The 24,029-nt window shown below is 41.4% G+C and overlaps 1 protein-coding gene across 2 annotated transcripts in view; it reads left to right on the top strand.

Annotated features, from left to right (window-relative positions):
* The window catches only part of mxi1 (max interactor 1, dimerization protein), a 28,528-nt gene extending 14,391 nt beyond the window's left edge, over positions 1 to 14,137 (top strand). For both annotated transcript variants that reach the window (XM_017425688.3, XM_017425690.3), the window contains exons 4-6: positions 7,414 to 7,528; positions 11,452 to 11,650; positions 12,106 to 14,137. In XM_017425688.3, the coding sequence (XP_017281177.1) occupies positions 7,414 to 7,528; positions 11,452 to 11,650; positions 12,106 to 12,269 (478 nt within the window). In that variant the 3' untranslated portion in view covers positions 12,270 to 14,137. The remainder of the gene's footprint in view (positions 1 to 7,413; positions 7,529 to 11,451; positions 11,651 to 12,105) is intronic.
* Positions 14,138 to 24,029: the final 9,892 nt, after the last annotated feature.

Genomic DNA, 24,029 nt, shown 5'->3' with positions numbered 1-24,029 from the left:
GCTGCAGTTTGAGCTCGTATGAACGACGCCAGCTCTGCAGCCAGCCTGGTGCCTCTTTAATGACTCTTCCTGCAGTTAATCTAGTGAGTTGTAGCTTCTCTTTATGGGAAAAACGTGGAAAAAAAAAGTATTATTTAGTCACGTGCCATACTATGACCTCAGCTGCAGCCAGACAGCAGTCATGTGACAAACCGTAGTAGGAAATGAGAATATAACCTTGCCTCTTCAAAGAATGCAAGAAAGGCATTAAAAACTGAATCCTAGAAAAAGGATGCAAATCACTAAACAAATACATTGAACTCTTGTGCTTTTTATATAAATACACAAGATAAGATATATGGGAAAACCTTTGTTGTGCACATGTTGACCTTATTTACATTTAGTTAAACGCCAAACCAAATGTGGCTTCTTCATTTTATTATATTATGCTATCACTGTAAAGAAATGAGGCAAAAATACCCCAGCTGTCCATGTGAGATGTTAAATGTGCTTAAAGACAAAGAACAAACGTGTCCATTGATCCTGTGAACGTTGGAGTACAGTTATCTGCCATCAACACGATCTATTCAAGTCCTAAAGTCAAAGCTGAGGATTATGAGCGACAAATATATAAATTGGCGTCTGGCTGGAGACTCTGAGACCTGCCCCTCTCCATATATATTACATGAAACCATCTGCAGAGTGTGGATCTGCTGTGCCACATGTTATACTATGTATGACCCGAGAGACAGAAGTCTTTTTTTAATTTTTTTTTTATTTCGTAGTGACATAATGGATGTGGAAATGCTGGAAAATAATTCTCAGAGTGCTGAAAGAAAATTGAAACATATTTACCCACGTCTTTTGATTGATTTTAACTGTTCTGTGTTATAAAGTGAGACCATAAGTAGTTAGTTGTCACGACTTAGTCGAGTTTAAAATACTTGCCGTTGCTTTAAAGAAGCCTAAAGATGGAAGATGAAGAGTAGATTTTTCTTATGAAGTCAGATGATTTTTTCTTCTCTAATGGCCCGTAATGATGTCTTAATTTCCTTTCTTATGTCAATTTAAAGGATTAACTCCTAAAGCAATCATTGCTGATCTGTAATTAGTGTAATAACTGGGTAAAGGGTCACATTCGCTTTCTCCCTACATGTATTAGAAGTAGGTCAAATTGTGTGTGTGTGAGAGTGAGTGAGTGAGTGAGTGAGTGTGCGTTTAAATGGGTTTTAGAGAGTGGGGGGTTTGCCAGAGTGAAGCGTATTGACTGGTATCTGGGCTGGAAATGTGACCCTCGCTTTTAAAAACCTCGACCCGTAATTATGTCAGACATCTTGGATGGCCTGAGAAATTATCCATTATTTACATATTCGCAGGTTTTAAATCTAGGGCAGCTTTATATTTTTTCTTCTTCACCGATCATGCTTCGGCTCCCAGTGCTGGTTTCAAGAGACATTCAGTAAAAAAAATTTTTTTTAAATTGTCATTGTTTTAAGCTGCTTTTGTTAGTGGTGCACAATTGTAGACAGAAGTCTGCATCACTCCTCATTTGCAGGTGTTTTATGCTTTTTTGCTTTTTATTTTATTCAAGAGCACATACACAAAAACACATTTTCCTCTCACAAGCTGACATACAGTAGATTCCTGTTACAATGCTGAAACAGGGAAAAGTAAGAGCATCACAAGTCTAATTTTAAACAGATTAAAGGTTTTTAAGTGGATTCTCCACAGGCTGCTAACTGTTCCGGCTATTTTTGCTCAAAGTAACCAAAAAAGAACTGTTACCTTTTAGATACAAAAAAAACAAAAAACAAAGCCAAGCACGGACACGTTTTCCTCTCACAAGCTGACCCTCTAAAAATGCCAAAACTAATTTTGGCATCTTTAGCCAAAATTAGTTTTTTTTATATTTCCTTGAGATAAATTATGGGTTGAGGTTTTTGTGACATTGTAGTTTCTAGATCTAATCTCGTGCGTGGACATAAAATGTAAGCTAATAAAGTAGCAAGAAAAAACACATAATAGACATCAGATTAGGTTGTATTAAAGTAATTTGGGACTTCAAAAACCAAAGTGTCTGTATCTAACTGAGGAACAAGATGGTTGTTAAGAGCAGATATTTGCCTTAACATAATTGTGGAAATTGCTTTTAATAATTCAGAACCTCACATCTATGTTTATGTCAGAATATTCCCTGTATTTAGGTTGTTTTGTTTTTTATTTTAAATTTGAGGAACAAAAAGCTTCTGTGTGAAAATATCTATCACAAACCCTTTACATTTATGTCAAGGGCAACAAAAAATAATTTCTAGCAGATGTTTTGCCAGCAAAAAAGGGGAGAAAAGATTTTGTGGACAGCATATAGAAGGCAAGTCCTAATTTTTACATCATTTCTGTGTTTTTTTTAATAGTTTAATTTATTATAATAGCCCACTACACAGTTTTAGCCCAATATTTGGCATGCTGGCTTTTGTGTTGGAACGATTTAAGTGATAATTCTTGTGTTCGTGTCTGTACATGACTGCCCTTCGTTCATCAGTTTTCTCGCCCGTTCTTCCGCCACAATCACAGAGATATTTTTAAGATTGCTTCTGATTGCTCTCGTCATCTCGATGAGGTGAGAATTACAGCTCGCAGCCGCCATTATTCCCCTACACATCACGCTGAACAACGATTAAAGCCTTTGTTTTTGTCAGTGTGCTTCTCTGAAATAATTGCATATCATACGATATTTAGCATGCGCACTGCACTGTGTGCTCCTGTCAGTGTCCTGCCAGCAGCACATGCACTCTGCACGTGTGGATGATCCAAGAACAATGGGAGCCGAGTGGAGAACAGTTACACATAGGAAGCGCGGGGGTTCTGCTAGGAGTTGTGCTGGGATGCTTTTCCATACCAACAAGGACAGCGTATAATTTCAACTGAAACAAGCTAAAGAGTTGTGGGATTTGTTTATTAAAAAAAAGACGTAATGTGATTCAAGTGAAGTCTTGTTTGAGGAGCCGGGTAGATGCGGAGGAAAGGTGTGGTGCAGTGACCCAGGGCTGGCTGGCTGCTTGCTCACATGTCAAAGCCAAAAGGCAGAGCTGCCTGCCTGTGCACCCATCTGGGGCCTGTCAGGAACACGAGCCACGGCCACACACACACATACACACAGTCCCAGGCTTGACAGCAACACACATGCCTACATACTTCAGTGAAGTGCGTACTTTGGAAGCAGCTCACTGTCTCAGGAGGGGGCCTGCCATCCTTTCCTTAAGGATACAGCAGAGGAGCACATAATATTATAGCTGATACCGTTTTCTGTTAGTGTCCACCAAATCAACTGATTGCTTTAGCTGTTCGTGTACCAACTAATGGTTAGCTTATTTTATAACCAAACACCGGATTTTATATTATCCTCTTTGAATGTGTAAATCTGTCAATAAAATGCATGGAAACAAAAGTTCATCTTTTCTGTCATAGATGTGGAATGAAAATGTGCCATCAACATAACAAGATTGAAAACGCCCATTTTGTTCAAATTTATTTACAGTACAGCGCTCGAATAAACCACACTGCAACGCGGCTCATCTTACTGCTGGTTGAAGGAGAACTGAAATCACCTGTAAACTTCTGTTCCTGAGGCTGTGAATGTTATCTTTGTGAGCTCCAGGTAACTCCCCTGCACATGTGGGAGATTAGCAGCTTTAGATGTGGGTTTCTTTTAATAGCTGCTTACGTTACAGATCGATCTGTCCATAGATGCACTCTGTCAAAGAGAGTGTGGGATTTAAAGGGGCAGCTGTTTGCCCACGTCTACCTACTAGGCATGACAAAAAAAAAAGAAGGAATCATCTATTAAAATGTGTTTTTGGACTCTCAGTACTCTTCAGCCTGTTTTTTCAGGCTTTTGTCATTCTGTTTGTGACACGTTAGAAGTCCTGGTAGCAACAAGCCATGTGTTCTGTAACCCGTTACAGATGGAGAGCTCTTTTGTTTTTGCATCTGTCTAAATGAGCAACAAAAGTTCAAACACTCATGGCGGACACTTTTTCCTCACCAACGCCGATTTCCTCGTTTGTTGAACTAACGGCGAGCCATCGAAATACCCCGGGTTCCTGTAATGCCACATCCTTTTAAAACACACACTCAACAAATCCTTAGCATTAGCAGCCAAGGACGCAGAGTTATATGGCTTCACAGTAAATCCATAGCTGTTTAATTAACCTGCACCAGGCTTTTCTAAGAACTCTGGAAACAAACCTCTGTTGCTGGTTGTGTGGCTCCAAGAGGGCGGAGGAAATAAATAAATAAAAATAAACAAATAAATTGTGCCTGCAGCATGCAGGTATTTATGGTCACAAGCTTCAACTCATATTCAGGTTTGCGTTTTTCAGCAGTGGGTCTACATCAGGGGTGGGCAGTCCTGGTCCTCGAGAGCCACTGTCCTGCATGTTTTACTTGTTTCCTCGCTCCGACACACCTGATTCAGTGTTTAAATTACCTCTTCATGTTCTGCAGAAGCCTGTTATCAGGTGTGTTGGAGCAGGAAACAAGTAAAGCGTACAGAACAGTGGCACTCAAGGACCAGGATTGCCCACCCCTGGTCTAAATGATAAACAAACCTCTTTTAAGGAAGCCAATCCTGTGTTGGGGGGTTATCACCAGGAGCTTCTGACCTCTGACCTCTTAGTGAAGCACTTAAAAGTCATCCAGATAGGGTGGTGCTTGACTCCGTCTGTAGGTCAAACCTCCTCAGCTAACACGCCCCTCCGAAACAGGAAGACTTCGGATACCTGGTGTCAGGAATAAAAACTGAAGACATCGTCACGTCGTGGCTTTTTGACTCCAGCTAAACACTTTGAGTTTATCTACTATCTGGTTAGTGGCGGTGATTCACCAACAAGTGTGCATTCTTTTATAAGCTACGTAAAGAGCTGTGGCCCTGATGATATAATTGGGGGAATTTATTCACAAGAATGAATCCTGAAATTTGTGGCCTCCTGAAGCTTACAGTCAGCATCCCATGGCCAGGATATCCAGTGTGAGTTGCAAAGACGTGCCTTCTCCCTTGTCCTTCACAATTACATACCTCTCCTTTGGCACGCCCTCCTATGCTTCGGGGGCTTCTTTCTCATCTATAATTATCAGCGTGCGACACAGCTGGGTGTGCCGTACACACAGAGATTAGTGAAAATGCCAGCACACATTTTATACTCGTGTCCATCAATAAGAAGTATCGCCTCGTGCTGCCAACAAGTTGTTTTATCCTTTTTTTAATGCAAAAAGAAAAGAAAGGAAATCAAAGTGACCCTAAAGTTGCCTCAAATACAGTAGAACCAAGAAACCAAAGTGCTGAAAGGGGCGAGGCTTCTCGTCCACATCATCTGGGCGTATTAGGGTGTTTGTGGTGAATCACCACACCAACAAGTGACACCTCATGTCACACCTACTACTTGTGGTTTTAAGGGCTAAGACCGATAATAAGTCACTGCCAAGGTCTAAAAAGTTGGTGAAACTCCACTGTACCTGTTCGGTTAGCATGCCTCGGCTTCCTCTGAATCTTTTATCATGTCAGTGGATGAAGTCAAAAGGAGGACGAAAAGCAGGAGAGCTTGTAATTGGGGGGGGGGGTTATCTAGGGTTGTCTGCTAAAATGGCTGCTTCGGTCTCAGCCCGGTCTCCGGTGTCTGGAGTTAGTTAATTTTCTGCCTGATAGCCTGGACTTTCAGACAGACAGGCCCACACATGACTGCTGCGTCCTGCTCATCTCTCACAGCTTTATCAGGCTGTCCATGGTTATCTGGGGAAGACGTGTTTGTGACTAAGGGGGAAAAAGCAGCTAGTGCCTAAGGAGTATAATTAGTAGAAGTGACTAAGATGTGTACACGTTTATAAGAAGGTGAGGTTTTAAAACTATAAAGGGTATGTTTGTGTCAGGTACACAGTTGTTGCTCTGTGTAACTTAAAAATATGTTTGTGCCAGGTCTTTAGCTATAGCATCACAATAAATAATTTATAGGAACATTAACCTTGAATTGTTAAAGAGACTTAATGCCTTTGTTTCTCCATAACCATAAATTATTATGAACACAATCAACGGAAGCAAAACCTCTTTAAGAAATACTCTTCAATGATTTGTGTGGAGTCTCTCCCAGGTGGAGATGTGCTCATCTCCCAACCCCCACCCCGCCCTCTCAGCTGTAGAGGGTAGGATGTGAATAGGTGCCAATTGATATCTGCGTATGTACAGATGAAAGGTACAGATATACATTTCCGTGGGCCAGGTGGGTTGAATAGGGCTGATTACACAGACAGATGACCTGAGCCAGACTGATGGGCATCATGCAAACCTTTTCTCTCTGTGTGTATGTGTGTGTTTGTGTGTGTCTTGTGACTTCCAAACTTGTGGCACTGCAGACCGCATCAGATGTCTGCCGGCGTGTTTAGTCTGCAGACATGCCACATTTGTTCACATACAATAACCCATACAGTACTGGTGTAATGGTTGTAATGGCTTGCTCTTATCAGCGCCATCCATGCTTAACCACCACACACACACACACACACACACACACCTTTGCACACAGCCAGATATGCTCTGGCTGGCCTTTGCACGCAACCACCAGTTTAAAAGCAGCAGAGCGTAGCAGAGTGCAACATTTGCATTGAATTCCTGCTCTGATCCTTTGAGCTTGCCTCCTTTTGGGTTTATTCCCAAGTCTGGGTCACTGCGCTGAGTCTACAGACTCCTAATGTCTCTCTACCTTTTTTTCCTTAGGGTAGCTTAAAGGGCAGGCCCTACTAATGGATCCCTGATTGGGTTAAAGCTACAATTATCTCTCTTTACCTCTCAAGTTGGGTCCATTAGCTGGATAGATAGTACCTGTGGCCTGTCTCCAGTCGCAGAATAAGGTAATGTCAGTATGATGGAGTGCACTAGCTGAGCAGAGTTCAGAATATGTCATTACACAACAGCCGCCATCGCCCTTCCTCCCCCCACTGAGTGAAATTTGTAACATAGACAAGAAAGAGTTGCTAAAGCTGGACACAAGAAATATCTACAGCACATAATGCATCACCTCAAGGTTTACGTTAGAATTATATGTGATCTTCTGCGTTGTGAGGCACAAAGTGTAGCTGTTGGATTCTTACAAAGGGGAAATAAAAGTTGTTTTTATTAAGCCTGCATTCAGAAGATGACAAACCGCTTCTTTGATTTGTATCTGTGCAGCTGTAGGAATTTCAGGAACCTTCAGACTCTTCATGTAGCATGGTAGTAGTTATCAGACAATCGAAACAGCCTGAACAACTTTTCAGGTACTTTTCCAACCGGCCCCCGCCCTTCCAGGATTTATTTTAAATGACATCGCCTGCACAAACGCCCTGGCCTATTGTGCATTTTTATTTATCCAGCTATTCTTTTTCTTCCTGTTTGTCTTTCCTTTGTAGACGAGCTCACCTGCGGCTGTGTCTAGAAAGGTTGAAGGCCCTCATACCTCTGGGACCTGACTGCAGCCGCCACACCACCCTGGGCCTACTCAACAAAGCCAAAGCACACATAAAGGTACTTCTACTAATGTTTGTTGTGTGTTAAAACAACGACACGCTAAAAGAGGGACAGACAATGAAATGGACTCAGGGAATGTTGTGATGATGCACAGGGAAAAGGAAAACTTAACAAAAATATATTATGTAAACGGCAATTGAAAACATGATGATAAAATGTTAATATTTACTATATTCACTCATTTAAACATTGGTCCTTTATGCATTGATAGTCTTCATGACTTCATTCAGGCGTGCCAGCCAAAGTGGCATAAAGAGCCACAAAACATGCATTTTATCTGCCGTTCATGTGAAATTAGAAAGTAAAACAAGTTGGGTATGTCCCTAAAGTTCTCAACAATTAAGACATAGATGCAGAGAGGTTTTTATCGCCTTTAATTTTACCTCACCAGAGTGAAGGATTGTGGGTATTTAACCAATAGCAGCTAGCTTGTGTGTAATCTTTTAAACACTTAACAATTCAGAATTCTTTGAGATAATGGTATGCTTTAGTCTAAATAAACTAACCAGTGCCAGCAAAGAACAATATTAATGTTTTTAACACTTTATTTAACTTCACCATCAACTAGATTGTTGTAGTTTCTGCAGCTAAGGAAAGAAACAATAAACTATTTCTGCTGAGGTTGGACGTCTGATCGAAGATTTATTCACATCTACGTTAACTGTGTTCCAGTTGGAAGTTGGAAAATTGGTGGGATTTGCTAGTAGCTGTGACCAGGCTAACTATTATTAGCAGAGTGAACCAGTAACAAAGTACTTCTCTGCATTTTCTGCTTCCAGATACTGCAGCAACATGCTAAAATATTCGTGTAAATTATTCGTGTTGTGACTAATTTGAGGAGATACAAACTGCCAGAAATGTAAATATGTAGTTTATAACTACACCTTTTTATGCTTGAGGCAGCCATATTGGATTTTGAGGGTTGTGAGCAACCTTCATCTTTGCAACTTTGGGCGTATTCCAGGCTTGGAACTCAGATAGTCAAACTTCTGAGTACAGGGGGAGTTCATCAGAAGACACAACAACAAGGAGTCTGCTCGGCAGGTTGTTCTACATACTCCAAAGACTGCCCCTTGTGGCAGCATTAAGCTACAGCATGTTTGTGCAGCTCCACCGCAGAACAGGTGGGCCTCTTCTTTACTGCAGTTTGTCTGTTGAGAAAACCCGGGACCGTGCAGAACTCTGAGTTATTTTTGACATACGGTTTGCTCAAAACGTGTCTTATTTCCACATGAAGCTGGTGATCACGCCATCGTGTTGAACAAAACAGCGGTGGCCGCAGTGAGAGAGCAGAACTGAAACCTGCAACTCAAACATTTATAAACAGTTTTATTTAGTTCATTTGTTTCTGATGCTGACGAAAAAAGACTAAGCACTGTAGTTATTGTAAGTAAGAGAATGGAGAAAGGGTTTGTTTATTAGTTGTTTTTTGTTTATTTATTTCATTAATCAGTAATGTGATCTGACAGATTCCTTCAAACAGCTGATCATGTGTCAGAATAACCCACGTATACTGTGTGTTCAAGCTTGGGTTATTTTATAGGGTCAGTGTCATCTGTTTAATGGAAAGCCTCAGCTTTCATGCCACTGGGTAAACGGTGCACCTGCAGTTTTAGTTAGAGATGTGCGTGCGCCGGGACAAAATAGGAACTAGGCTGGCCACTGGAGTTAGCGACGTTTTTAAAGATTACACAAACCGCAAACAGATTCTGCTTGGCATTTTTCCATCCAGCTGCAAAAAAAGTGGCGTACGACTGCCTCAGACTGAGCAGCCTCCCGTGTGCAAAGCACCACTCGGTGTGCCTTCACGTGTCGAGGGGAGGAAGCATAAAGCCAGCACTGTTGTTCCCCACCCGCCGCCCCGCTGCACTTCTGCCGCTGTCAACTGGAGTCCCTCCATTGCTTATTGATGGCCTATTGTTTTGCTCCGTCACGCTCGTTAGCGTCGGCTGGCTGTGACACGAGGGCTGTAAGGTTAGAGCACCACTCTGCTGTGTCAGGCACTGTCATGGCCCTGGCTTGGATCGTAATGACATAACGTGTTAACGAAGGCAGAAAGTCAGGAAGTCGATGTGAACGCCACACGAGTGGAAAATCATTTCCTGGGTCAGCTGGAGGAAAATCCAAGGACAGAATGTGATAACTGGTAGTGGGGAGGGAAACTTTGTTTATTGTTTCTGCATTTGTTATTTGACGTGAAAGGAATTTCCTTACATGCTAATTACCACCCAGCTTTAATATCTCATTACTTAGTTCTTCCTCAATTCATCCTGCAGCTTCTCTCCTTTTTTCTGTTTCTTCTCCCTATTGTTCTCAGTTCTTATGCCATCCTGTTATTATTTCATCTCAAATGATTATAATTTGCCTCTCTCCACTCCTTACGTATTTAATTTACATGTTCTATTTTCCCCAAGCCAAAAATCACAATCCTTGCTTATAAAAAGAGGCTTATACTGTTTCAAAATGATTACAGTCGACCACAGTATATTGTTTTGTGCTTCCATAAACTGATAATTATGTTCAACATTTGTAGACGCAGTATTCAGCATATTCAACTCAGACATCAGGCTCAGTTCAAGTAAATAAAAGGTTGACTTCCTGACTGCAGACCCGGTGTAGCTGGAGGAGCTCCATCGGGTGAAGCCACCCCGAGGGTTAAGTTAGCGTCTCGCTGGCCTCTGACTGTTGGGGACTCCAACTTGACTCAGTTTCACAAGAAAATACTTAATTCTTTCTGTTGCAGCTTCGCTGAATTCTGTGTTTGCAGCCAAGCGACCAGCAAGTCACGCGGCTGCATTTTGCGTGACCGGTTTTGGAAAATCGCAGATTATTTTTGCAAAACCGTATTCTTATCCGTGCACATTATTTCACTGCCTGCCCGCACGTCGTATCCACCTCGGCCCACTTTATGATTTGATCTACCGGTGTACACTTTTGAAATGAAAAGAGGCAGATGTGGACCAGTTTCTTATTAATAATTATTTACGATCAGCGTGGTTTTTAGACCTGAACATGCTGTCTGTCGGAGAAGAGCTTTCGTACATACAGATCTAGCGCTCTTGACATGGGTTGGCGACGTCTGCGACAGAATCGAAGGGTTCGAGACTCCTGTGATGACCATGTGACTATTTTTAGAGAAAATTTGTCACACACATTATTGGTAAATGTTCAAAATTGGTAAAGGACAAAACTGCGCCTCTGGAACTCGCAATGAGGAATCTGAGGACCCCCGTGAACTTTGCGGGACATTCCGGTCCTGGTCTGCCAGCAGTCGCAGCCCGGTGAGATCCTGCCAGTAGCTTTGGGTGAGACCGAATGTTTCTGACAAGGGCAACAACGGTCACAGCTAGGCAGTCCACACAGTCGTAGTGTGGGCAAGGTGAAGCAGAGATACTAACCGACTTTCACATCATTAAAGACCTGCACCAAAACCACAAGGAGGGAGACGGAGGACAGAGGGACAAAGCTGAACTGAGCATGCACACAGCCAGACTGGACTTTAAGGGGGGTATAATAGAACCACTGTAAAGGGAAAAGAGGTGCTAGATGTGTGACCAGGCAACAATGAGACATTGTGCACCTCTTAACTAAACGTGTTGTTGTGACAGAGGATTGTACTACCAAGTGTTGTTCCAGTCAAATACTCACAACTTCAGTAGAAGCTTCGAAACAAATCTAGAGTTAGCTTTAGATTGGTTTAGGTTGGAGAAGTTTCCTTATTTTTTCCACATACTTATAGATTAAACAGCTGTAGAAGCATATATGTCAATCAAACAATAGCCATCAAACTTCTGTCTGTCTGGTGTTCGACGCATCTTTCCAAATCTTTGCATTTCTTTTGGCGATCGCACAGAATCCCTGGTCCCAGGTGACCCCCAGTGACCTCTCCTCTGTCCCCACCTCTCTTGTCTCCCGACCAGAAACTTGAAGAGATGGACAGGAAGAGCCAGTACCAGCTGGAGTCTCTGGAGCGCGAGCAGAGGCACCTTCAGCGTCAGCTGGAGCTGCTGAGGGCGGGCGGCGGTGCTGCAGTCCAGAGCAGCTCAGGGGAGGGCGAGAGGATACGCATAGACAGCGTCGGCTCCACCCTCTGCTCCGACCGCTCCGACTCCGACCAAGGTGAGCGAGCCTCCAGCCCCCTGCTGCTGTCAGGTTGGACCAAGCAGGAGGTTTCAGGGACCCAATGTTAGGATAGGAGACACTGAATGGGCCTGAAACTAGTTTAAAATGCAAATATGTCCTGAAAGAGTGTTAATAAAGTCACAAAAACATACATTTCCTAGAATAGTTTTAACAAAATCTTGAAAAGATAAAGTACATTGCTTACAGTACAACATTATTATGTGAATCCATGTTTATTGGAAGAAAAGTACAGCAAATCTATTCTTACTTATAAATGATTCATCTGTTATTACTTTGATTAATTTTTCCAGATTTTTCTACAAAACACATCAAAGGTGTAAGAAAAATAAATATGTAGCACAGTGCACAGAAGGATTTTGAAGGTGGAAAAAAAAATTCTAAGAATTTCTTTCTTTGTTCTCATCTGTCCACCTCTCCCTCCTGGGCTGCAGAGGAGATCGAGGTCGACGTGGAAAGCACGGAGTTCTCCCATGGAGAGCTGGACAGTGTGAGCACAGCCAGCACCAGCGACCTGGACGACCACAGCAGCCTGCAGAGCATGGCCAGCGACGAGGGCTACTCCTCCTGCAGTGTCAAACTTGCCTTTTCCTCCTAAAGCCTCCGCCGCCACCTCCACCCCTGCCAAACCCGCCTGCCCTCCTGTTTCGTTTTTTCCATCCAGCCTCGCCATCCCCTGCGACCACGGCTTGAATAACGCCGACCCCTCTCCCACCCCACTGCCACCGCCGCCGGCTCCTCTCAGAGCCGTTTAGTTTCAGCACATCCGCTCCCTCCACACCGGCTGAGCTTTGAGCCGCCCCCGACCAGCACTGGTACCACACACCCCCCCGGCGTAGTGATGCGAGACTGCCAATGGGTTCTTTGAAAGGGAGATCGGATGCTTTATGTATTCACGACAAACACAAGTAGTTAATTGGACTTATTTCTTTAAACCATCAAATGTTAGAATTTTAAAAAGATGAACAACCCCTAATTTTATTCCAAATGCACTTATAATATTGAAGTTATTCTTAAATGTGGGCATGTGCAGACCTGATCCTTGGAGACGCTCTGCTGTCGGGCTCAGCTGATTTAACCACGGGGTGAATCTTGCCATATCAATCCAGCTTGGCCTTGAAAAAAAACCAAACAAAAAAACGTCCCTACAGCTCGAAATATAATCTTCGTCTTATTGTTTTGTTTTGTTTTGTTTTCGTCATTATCTTTTTGACACCACAGAGGCTCGGACTCTTAAATTGGTGCTATGGTGACACAAACCGACAGACGGGGCAGCAGATCCGATCCACCACCGCCAAGATTTTTAAGCGAACGCGGCACGTCTGCTGCGATTTGGTCTTTTTTTTTTTTTCCGTTGGGGCCGAGCGTGGAAAGGAAGCGGCCGCCGATGTGGAAGACACTTAAAACAAACAAACAAAAAAACGACATTCCTGCCCAATGTTGGTTCTTAGAGCATTTTCAAGGAGTGAAAATTGTAACTTTTGTGCGTATGTGCGTGTTTTCGGTTTCATTTTCTCCCCCCCCTCCCCTCCCCTCCAGACAAGCAGCTACAACAAGCTACCCAGCACTTGCCTTCTTTAGAGCTATCCGTAAGAAAAAAAAAAAAAAAAGGCACAAACTGAGAAGAGAAACGACACAACAGCAGCAACAAGGAAAAAGTCCAAACAGCTACAAACTTTGGAATAGATGTCCATCCTTTTTCCAGCAGTAACAAGCAATAACTCGTGTAGTTTTCGTCTTCAGTTTTAACTCCTCGTTTTTCCTTCCCCCTCTTACACCTAAAGACTTGTGTTTGACCGTCCAAAAAAAAAAAACAAAAACAAATCATTATTATTTTGTTTGTAAATAAAAATAGCTTAACAAATGAATTTTTAAAAATAAGTTTATTAAAAAAAAAAAAGAGAGCTCATGGATAGAAGTATTGCCTCTGTTGCTGTTTGACTTGTGTTTATTGTGCTTTTTAAATGACATTTTTGGGACGATTTTTAGCGCCGCGTTCACTGCCGGGTCCTCGTCGAAGTGGCAGTGAACGCACCGTTTCTTTGCTGGTTGAAACATTCGTTGGGGTTTTTTTGAGTTCTCACGCCTGAGAGGGAACGAGATGTTTGTGTGATTTCTTTTTCTTTTTTTTTTTTAAACACCTGAGCAGCTCTTCATCCCGTAGGAGTTTCGTTGGAGGATGCAGATTTTATTTGGCACTGCTTTTTAAAAAATGTTTTGTTTAATTTATTGGATTTTTTTTTTCGCCCTCTCTTGTGGATGTGGCATTCCTCTGGTGGTCCAGCGTTGAAAAACGGGTTGTACGATGTCAATAATTGCCACCCTGGCTTCGCTGGCATTACACTTCAACCACAGCTTTTCTTTGTTTTCTTTTCCCCACCGTCATATCGTTCATTCATTTATATGTGAAAAGAAAAAAAAAACAAAACGAACCTCACCACCATTTTGAATATTTATTTCTCAATCCCTTAAAGAGCACAAGAATCGGAAAAAAAAAAGTTAACTTATTTTGGTTCCGTCTTACTTTCCTCCTATTTCATGATGAATATTCCTCATTCCTTATTTGAAAATTGTATATTTTATGGATTCTTGTTATGTTGATTGATTTTCAGGGTTGGGGGAGGGAGGGGGGGTTAGGGAATAAAATAAAATAAAAAATGTAGCCATTTTTTTTTTTTTTTCTGTTTTATTCGATGGACACTTGAAATGTACTCAGCCCCTAAGCTGCTCCCGGTGCTGAGCCTCACCTGCTTCGAGTCACGGGCCTTGTTCAGATCCGACTCCCCGGCAGCACGGCTGGTGCCTTGCTGTCAGAGGACGGGGGGTGGGTGTGGGGGGGTCCGAGCCGAGGGGAGTCGCCTCTGCACAAGACTGACAGCCAAGACGTCGCTGGCGAACACTGTGCCAGCTCCTACCCAACCTCCTCTCCTCCTGAGGAGTGTAGTCTCTGCTGGGGTTTGCTTTAGTTGATGAAACGCGTCTTACATTTAAGAAGGTTTGAAGAAAACCTTTTGACCGTAAAAAGAACAAAGCTTTGGTTTACCTGAAGGATGTGCAGTTTGACACGTCTGCTGAGGTTGTTGGACTTGGCACCGAATCAGAAAGTCACCACTGTTGGTGCTTAAATATTAAAAATAAATAATAATAAAAAAATGCCAAAAACACCTTGGTGTTCTCTTTCTCTCTCTCTCTCTCTCTCTCTCTCTCTCTCTCTCTCTCTCTCTCTCTCTCTCTCTCTCTCTCTGAGGGACAGTTTACGTTTTATTCAACCCTGTTTGATTTAATGACCTTCATCTTATTGTTGCTTTATGTGTTGTTTTTTTTTTTGTTGTTTTGTTTTCTTCCTGTGTTGGTTTTATGAAGCTGCACTGCTGACAAGTTTAACAACAGATGTGTTTCACTCCCTGCTCAGAGATCAGACGTGTGATCTGGACAACACGCCGTGTTTGACCGCTCGGGGGGACAAATCAGAGCGTTTGGAAACGCTCTGTCTGACGTGGCAGAGTGCTCTGATATTGTACTCCATGATGGCTTAAAACAAACAAAAGAACTGGTTTGTCTGTCTCTCGTGTGTGTGTGTGTGTGTGTCATATTATTACTAATGGCTAATCCTCAACCAGTCTGCACACATCTCTTTAGGCTCCTTTTTTTTCGTTTTTAGCCTTTTGGGAATTGTTTATCGTAAAATGATAAAGTCTATCCAGGGTAGAGTCGACTGCAGCTTGATAGTCGCTTTTCGGTGCAGACTGGTCCTGGATCAGTTTAGCGGGAGGTCTGAGTGAGAGTTTCTGTCCCATGAGCATATCTTCATAAGCTGACGTTCACAAAGCTATATTTTTCACGTCTGTGTTCGAGTTTGAGTTCTGGTTGTGCGGTTTTGGCCGGAAGTGGACCATCCCGAGTGGACCGGGTGCAGTTTTGTCCCGGCGTCGGGTCTCCCGGGAGGCTGACGTCAGCCAATCAAGTCGCCCACTCAAACAAACAGTCCTGTGTGCAGTAGGGAGCCTTCCTGTCGTTCTCAACCTGTGGCCGTTCTTTGTAAAACATGCACTCTGACGATGATGATGATGATGATGATGGCGAGAATGACGATGACGACGGTGATTCTTGTTGTGTATGTTGAAGATGCAATACTTACAATAAAACCACCAAGATTTTCAAACCGAAAGGACTGAAACGGGCTGTTAATACCACAAAATGTCTCTATCCTGAATGTACTGTAAAGCAATGGCTCACACTAAGATAAATAAAGTTTGTGAATTCAAAACTGGCGGTTTCCAGCAGCATTTCAGGGTTTTTATTTCTCTCACTCGCTCCCGTGATTCCCACAGTTCACAGAAAAAAATAACCTTAGATGTTCACATCAATGACGTTTCTATTAAAGCTAATAAGTTACATGTTCAGACGGTTGTTTTTTCTTTTTCATTCAGATGAAATCCAAAGAAAAACAACTTCACGGGAATTGTTCACAGCGTACAGATGAATATATAACTCATTCTTCAAAATGGCTGCCACAGTCAACGGATCTTAACATTCAAAATGTCTACAACTCAGTCATTTTTACAATTATCCACCTAAAAATTGGTGTGGTAGTAGCTGAGAAGAATCCCCAACATATGTTCTGAACACTAACAGATTGCGCCGGATCTTGGTTTATAAATAATCATTTTTACTCAACTCTGTCTGTTACCTAAATATCTCATGAACCACTGGCCATATTTGAACAAAAACCTCCTGGATGTACATTCAAGATGGCTGACAGACACAAAAAATGGCTAAAACTCAGTCAAATGTACAGATGATGAGCTAAAATATGGTGTGGATGTAGCTGAGTTAGTCACAACACGTGCTTCAAGTTCTGCTTCTAGTCAGAGATCTTTTTATTATTAACTGTTTAAGTCAACCATGTTTATCTGTTAGCAAAATATCTCCTGAATCCACTAGATGTGTTTTTATGACACCTTTAGAAAGGAATTGTTGGATATACATGTACAACTGATTCACTTTTGGAGTCAGTCCACTTAAAGATGGCTGCCACAGCTAATTTATTAACCTTTATTTAACCAAGCAATCAACATTAGCTAACACAAAAATGGCTAAAATACAGTTAATTTTACAAACAATAAGCTGTGAGCTTTGTTTTCTAAGGTCAGGGGCCTGTAGTTCGACTACTCGCAGAGATACAGCCAGCGGATATTTCCTGAAAGTTTCATTAAAGTCTGTCCAGTTGTTCGTGATATTTTGCTAACAGACAGAAATGTTTGACTCCAGAGAGAGTATGTGTTAAGGATCAGACCCAGTTACTACCACACCAGATTTTAGGTTGACTGAGTTATTGTCCCCTTTTTTTGTGTGTTTTTGAAGGTCAGCTAGCTGTGGCGGCCATCTTGAATCAAGTTGACTCCCAAAGTTAATCAGTTGTACTTGTACACAAAGTAATTACATTCTAACATTTGTCCAGTAGTTCATGAGATATTTAGATATCACACACACACACACACACACATACAGACATGGGCAGAAATATTATCTTTGCCTCTCAGTGGTGGGAGATAAAAATAAGTTTTAGACATTTAGACATGTAACAGCAGTAAGTGATCTGACGGCCATTTTGCAACTGGATCCTAAGAGCAGCTTCCGTCCGTCCGTCCGTCCATCCGTCCATCCATCCATCCATCCATCCATCCATTCTCCCTTGGTTTCCCATCAGGTGTCGTATTTTTCCCCCAAATTCTCCCCACTGCTTTTAAAACAACATTTATGTTGTAAATCTGTTTAAGATCACATGAAATGCCTCAGATCACAGCCCTCTTGGGACCATTAAAAAACTAAAAAGCCTTCCAGCAGATGACATGTGAATGTTCTTCATGTGTGTGAAAGGATCAGAAGGCAGATTTAGAGGCTCGGCTCCCTGCGGACGAACAACAGGCATTTTTTTGGAGAGGCATATTGGAGAGCAGAAACATGTGAGGATGAAGATGTTTTCCTCCCTGTGACAGAGAGAACTCACTGTGACTTCAGACAATCTGGGTTTGATTAAAACTCTCCGTCAGCCGAGGCTGAGACCTCAGCATCGTAACGACACCGTTTGCTTGTGTGAAAAGGCTTGTTTAGTTGCAGATTCATGAACAATGAATATGACTTGTTTTAGAAATAACCAGGTCCTTTAATCGGGTTTTAATACTATCAGGACAAAGGCAAATGTGTTTAAATGCATTAAACAGGACATTCTATCTCATTGTATATCAGTTAGAAGACAAAGAGACAAATCTGTTATTTTCTGTTCATAAAATGTCCTTTATCAGAGCTGTGCAGATTATTTGGAACATTATGATAAAAGCTTTTATTTTGACAGAAACTATCGTCATCAGCATCATATTCTGTGAAATGCTGCCATCTAGTGGATTCAGTCAGTAGTTTCTGTTCATCTGAGCAACTAAGAGCTCATAAGTCATTGCTTTTCACCTTTAATGCCTTTTACAGGGTAAAATATATAAAAAATAACCTTTCTACATGTTTTTTCATAACATGTAATTTTCAACACATTTTCAATAATCCTTAGCAAATATTTCTGCCATGTTTTTGTTTATTTATTCACTTTATTTTTTTCTTGAATTTTGAAGCAGTTCGTTTCTCTGAAAAGCCTGCATGTCTTTGAGGTCGGAGGAGAATCTCTGCTATGATTCTGAATCAGATTCAGGTTTTTAGAGTGTTTATGTTGCTTTATATGAACTGTTGTTTCTGTAAACAACTTAATGCTTTTATTGAAAGCTTTATTTGAATCTTTTTTTCTTGTACTTCAATTGAAAATGGTGCATTGTCATTAAAAAAATAATAAAAATAAAAATATATGACATGGTATTATGGATACTAACCCCTGTGTTTAAATTAAACACGTATTAAAGCTGTATTTTCTCTAAGCTGCTTATAAATTGATGACAGTTTTTGGCCAGGCTGATAATTTAAGTGTCTTACTTTAAGAAGTGGTCGTCCTCAGCCTTGTGTTGTTTTTCCCCTCCGTTTCGGTTCTGAGGTGACGGAGCCAGAATCACTCTGATGCATCAGGATGGCCTTGATTTTTAAACTGTAACATAAAACATTCAGGTACTGGACAGAAAGTGAGTAAAAAAAGCAGCCAAAGTCTAAAGAAAGACTTTGAAAACCTTCAGAAAATCTGAATTAATATTGATCAAGTGTCAGGATTTGGGTTTCCTTGTGTTTTTGTATTCAGTTTATTGCTTTTATTGTCTTCATGTTTCAGTTTGAGTTTATTGTTAATTTTATTCAGTTATCTCTGTTATCCTCGCCTTCGTTCAGTTCTTGTTCCTTGTGTCTTTGTTTCCTGTCATCATTCACGTCTCCTCAGTCAGTCACTTGTTTTCCTGCCACGCCCATCTTCACCTGATCCTAGTTGTAATCATCTCACCTGGGCCCACTTCACCTAATTACCCTCTGTTTTAAAACCCGGTCTTCCCCTCCACTCACTGCTGGTTTATTGTCTGGTTGTCCCTCTCGTCTTGTGTCTCAGGTTTGGATTTTGTTTTGTTTCATTTTGCTGCCATGTCAGCCTTTGTTTAATAAATTAGTTGGGTTTTTTTTTTTGAAAGATGAGTCTGCGCTCTGGGTTCGCCTCCTTCTCCACTTCAACATGACATCCAGACCACTTTAAAGAGTTACTGTGTAAAAGTCTGACTCCTTGGAACAGAAATGATAAAGGTATGAGGAATGACTCAAGACTTCTGCACAGCGCTGCACACCAGCAGGTACAGTTAAGATGTTTAATCAGAAAATAATCTCCATGCTTTTAAAAAAAGAACTACATTTCTTCATTTCATGTCAAACTGACTCAGAATATAAAAACATTATCTGAAGATGAACATGTTTACTGTGGTACATTTCAGCTGATGAGCATCCCAGAATACTATTTCTTCGAGCCGCTGTAACTCAGAGCATTAACCACTAGATGGCACAGGTTGATTTCAAATGATCAATGATTTGCTGATTTTTATGCCGTCTCCTGTTCTGATCGACCCAGAAATCCCTCTGTGCTCTGTAATAACAACAGTTTTTACAGTACAGCTGTAGTAAACGCAAGACAGACTGCTGTTAATCAATGTGACGCTTTATTTTAGTGACTGTTACTGCACTTTGAGCACAGCGTTCCTATGATTTTGTTAATTTATGTAAATATATCAACTAAACTCTTTGGGTCTTATTGAATCCTGATTTGCTGAGTCAAAAAACAAAAACAAGCTGCATTCTGGCCTCCTCCTTTTCTTCACGTTAATCAAAATATACCATCAGTAGAAACGTGGAGCATGAGCTGCACAAAGGTTCAAAATCTAGCAGATGTGATTGAAATAAATTAGGGGGGGGGGGTTAGTTCTCCAAGGCTCTAAAAAGAGTCAGCTTTAACTGCATTACAAATCAAAAAAAGCAACTTGAGCTGTGAAAAAGTTGCAGTTCTCGAAGGAATGGAGATCAAAGTTTAAAACAAAGATGTCACATGATCTGTTAGTGCTCAGCGTATGTGTTAGATATGACTCATCTACCACCACACCAAGTTTTACCTCAATGTCTTTAAAAATGACTGAGTTAAAGCCTTTTCTGTGTTTGATAAGATTGGTTAGCTGTGGCAGCCATCTTGAATAGGGTTGACTTCAAACATTAACCAGTTGTAGATCTACATCTAATGATAACTTTCTGAAAGTTTAATTAAAATATTAATTCTTCCTTTTCACTGGACAGCAGAGGTTCATCCAGGTTCAGTTATGGTCCCTGATTCCACTTTTCTGAACACTCAGAACAAGAACGTTGGAAGACCAACGTCAAAAAAAGGAAAACAGGAAACGAGGAAAGTCTGAATAAAAGCATCGAGGTCAGAAAAGTCTGCTAGAATCCAGAATTTAAACACCAAAGCGCTCGTGTTGCAGAAGTTACAAAATCAGAGAAAAAGGAACTAAAATATCTGAGAAACTAAATGCTCTTCTGACCTCAGCGTCATGTTTTCACTGCAGAGTTCCCAGAAATGCCCCCAAAAATGACAGCTGGTGACTTCACTGAACTGTGCAGGAACGCCGTGGTTACAGTTAAATGTGCGCACGCCTGGTTTGAAAGTTAAATGTTCAATGTTCTTTTTATAAATAAACATAAAACATTAACACTCCTTGTTGTAAACTTAAAAAAAAAAGATTTATAGAACTTGTCTCAACTTTGCTTGAAATTCTTTTTAAATTTTCTGCCTTTTCATCTTGATTTACTTCATGTTTTTTTTTTTTTTTTTTTTTTTTTTTTTTTTTTTTTTTTTTTTTTTTTTTTTTTTAATTTCTTGTTGTTTTTATTTTTTTAATGACATTAAGGTCTGGAGTTTCTTGATCCAAAGGCCGTTTCTGGCCCTCGGAACATATTTTGCCTGTGTGTGCTGTAGAAGAATGGGCTTTTTGTTTCTGGTTTTTTTTTTTTAATGTTTTTACTTCAGTTGCTTGCGCTTGAGTCGGGGTCACCTTCTCCACCTAAAGTCCTTCAGTCCTGTAAGAAGACAAACAGGAGATTGGCTTTTTCAGGGATTTTCTGCACCATTTATGTTTTTCTTTATGACTCACTGTGGATCCCATCTTCATGTTATTGTTCAAGTCCCCCCCTCAGTTCACTTATGAGGGGGAAAACACAGGCACTGCACCGAAACAGGAGCAGCGGGGCTCCTCGGGGGGGGGGGTTAAACGAAGGTAAACTGAACCCTGGCAGTGGGGCTCAGTGTGAGGGGTTCCTCTGGTGGTGTGTGTGACTCACCCTCCCCGCTGTAAGTGACATCAGAGGTCCTATCAGAGGAGGAAAGCAGTTGTCCTCCCCTGCTGATGGGTGAGGGAGGTGGGCACAGAACAAACCATCCATGAGTGGCAGCACGGCTTCAACCCAGAGGTGTTTATGCAGAACCAGGGAGGCAGGTGTGGGCTGTGTCATCAGGCAGGCAGATAGACAGACAGGCTGCTTGACGTCACGCGCTGAACAGGCTTTGGGCCGGACCAATCACAACAAAGCTGTTCTGTGCGTCTGAGAGGAGACCCGGCCGGCACATAGGTCTCCCCCTCTCCTCACGTAGGCCAGCCTTCCCAGTGAAAACACAAGCCTGGATGGAAATTCTGTGGGTTCTGACCTGTGACGAAACCAGACAAACAGAACCTGGGAGTTCTTTGGACACGTTTTATATCAGCTGCATTCAGAAACACAGATATTTGTTTCTGAACAGAGGATTGGGGAGCATGCACAGGAATCAGAAATGTCCACAAACAGCATGACACATCACTTTTAGCAAACGGTGCATCTTTACTGACTGATTTGGACACAGTATTAAATGAATGGTGGAGTTTGCTTTGTTCTTCTGTTCTATTTTCTGCTTTTTAAATAAACAAAACTAGCAAAAAAAAAAATAGTGCAAAATGCCTTTGTGGAACAAATGCACGATCTGTAATCTGAGCATCATTTGTGTTTGTGTACGTGTGAAGCAGCTTGACAACATAACAACTGGTCCCCACAACACGCTTGCGCTCCCAGAAATACATTTCCTGTGCAGCAGGTGCTGAAGCCCGAAGAGACAGGTGGACTCTTTCTAAGGCAAGCTGTTGTTACCATCTGAAGGAAGCCTGCAGACTATTCTGAGGCGTGCCTGTCGTCCTTTTAAGATGCACTACACACACACACACACACACACACACACACTCTCTCCCCAATCTTCCCACTCAACTGACACGGCTTTCTTCACACCCACCCCGGCAGCATGGGGTACCCAGTGACCCAGAGCCCTTTCCGAGCCTATTTTTGAACTGGTTTATTTCCCAGTTGGTTTCCTTACTTGGTGCACGACTGCTGAAAATTCATGTTTAATTTCTTATGCAAGATGGTGAAAAAAAAAAAAAAGAAAATTAATCATGCCAGTTGTCTAAGCTTCTGAATAGCTCCTTACAGTTAGTGGTGCATTGTGTGGAAAACAAAAACAAACTTAAAACATGCATACCTTCTGATAAATGTGTAGATTTATTAGATATGTATGTTTGTGTTTGTTTGTCTGAACAGTAAAATGATTTTAATGACATTTTTATAAAGCAACCATTGAATGTACATCAATAACTTCCTAATGTTTGGAGCCAACTCAATTCAAGATGTCTGCCATGGCCAATTGAACTTAGAAAACACACAAATGGCTATATAACTCCGTCAATTTTACAGATATTATTCTAAGAATTGGTGTGGTAGTAGTTCAGAATCCTTCACAGGACATGCTTTAAGGGTTACACTTTGGGTGAGATCTTTGCTGAAAACCTTTTAACATTCACTGTTGAAATTAAACCTGTTTGTCCGGAAGCAAAAACATCTCGTGAACCACTGTGTGGACTTTATTGAAACTTTTAGAAAGTGCATCAACAACTGATTAATATTTGGATTTTAATGCCATTCAAAATGGCTGCTACAGTTAATAGACATTTGCCAGCACTAAAATTGCTATAATTTCATAAATTCTACAGATATTGACTTAAAATGTCACTGAGTTATTCACAACACATAATCTGAGAGGGAAAGCCCATGATTGCTCCTAATGTTATTTTCATGGTTTGATCAAAAAAAGCAACAACTCCATCTTTTCCTAACATACTATAAGTTGATTTGAGCCTAAAACTTTGTCATGAAAGATGATGGGTGATATGCATTCCTTCAAGAAATGCTAGCTCAGTAATGTTTTTTTGTGTGTGTCACAGCATGTTAATAAAAGTAAGCATGTGGGGGAAAAAGCTGAATTTAGAATCAAACAGAAAATGTTTGTTTTCTTGTCACCGACCACAAAAACCTGATCTTTTTCTGACCGTTTCCCAGAAAAGCTCCCGTTTCTGTTCGGCTGAGCACCACCTTTTTAGAGATGAATGTTTGCAAAGTAGCACTTTGCTGATGGAGTGACGTGTCGTTTCCAACCGTCCTGCCTCATAAACACTTGTGCGGCGACCACCACTGACACATTTTTGGTGACACAAACACACACAGACTCTGATTTGGTCACGATATCACTCAGACAGGCGGCTCTTGTTGGACACTCGAGGTTAGGTGGGTGTATTTATGTAAGAGCTGACTGCTTACTTCTATTTTTTATTTTTTTTTGGGTTGCATTTTATTTTTCACTCTTTTTCTGATCTCTCCTTGTGGTATTTTTATCTTCTTTGCCTGTATCATTTCAGCCTGATGTCCAGCTCCTTCATTTCTCTGTTGTTCTGCAGCGTGACTCGTCAGTGTTTGTAGCCTTTGGAGAGGTGACAGCTTTTGGACCTTGCCTCAACCTTGCCTCAGTGTGCCATCCTTGACTGTCTCTCTAAGG

Source organism: Kryptolebias marmoratus, linkage group LG3 (genome assembly GCF_001649575.2).
Source record: "Kryptolebias marmoratus isolate JLee-2015 linkage group LG3, ASM164957v2, whole genome shotgun sequence".
NCBI lineage: Eukaryota > Metazoa > Chordata > Actinopteri > Cyprinodontiformes > Rivulidae > Kryptolebias > Kryptolebias marmoratus.
Note: the sequence above shows the minus strand (reverse complement) of the source record. Positions and strands in the feature narration are given on the sequence as shown.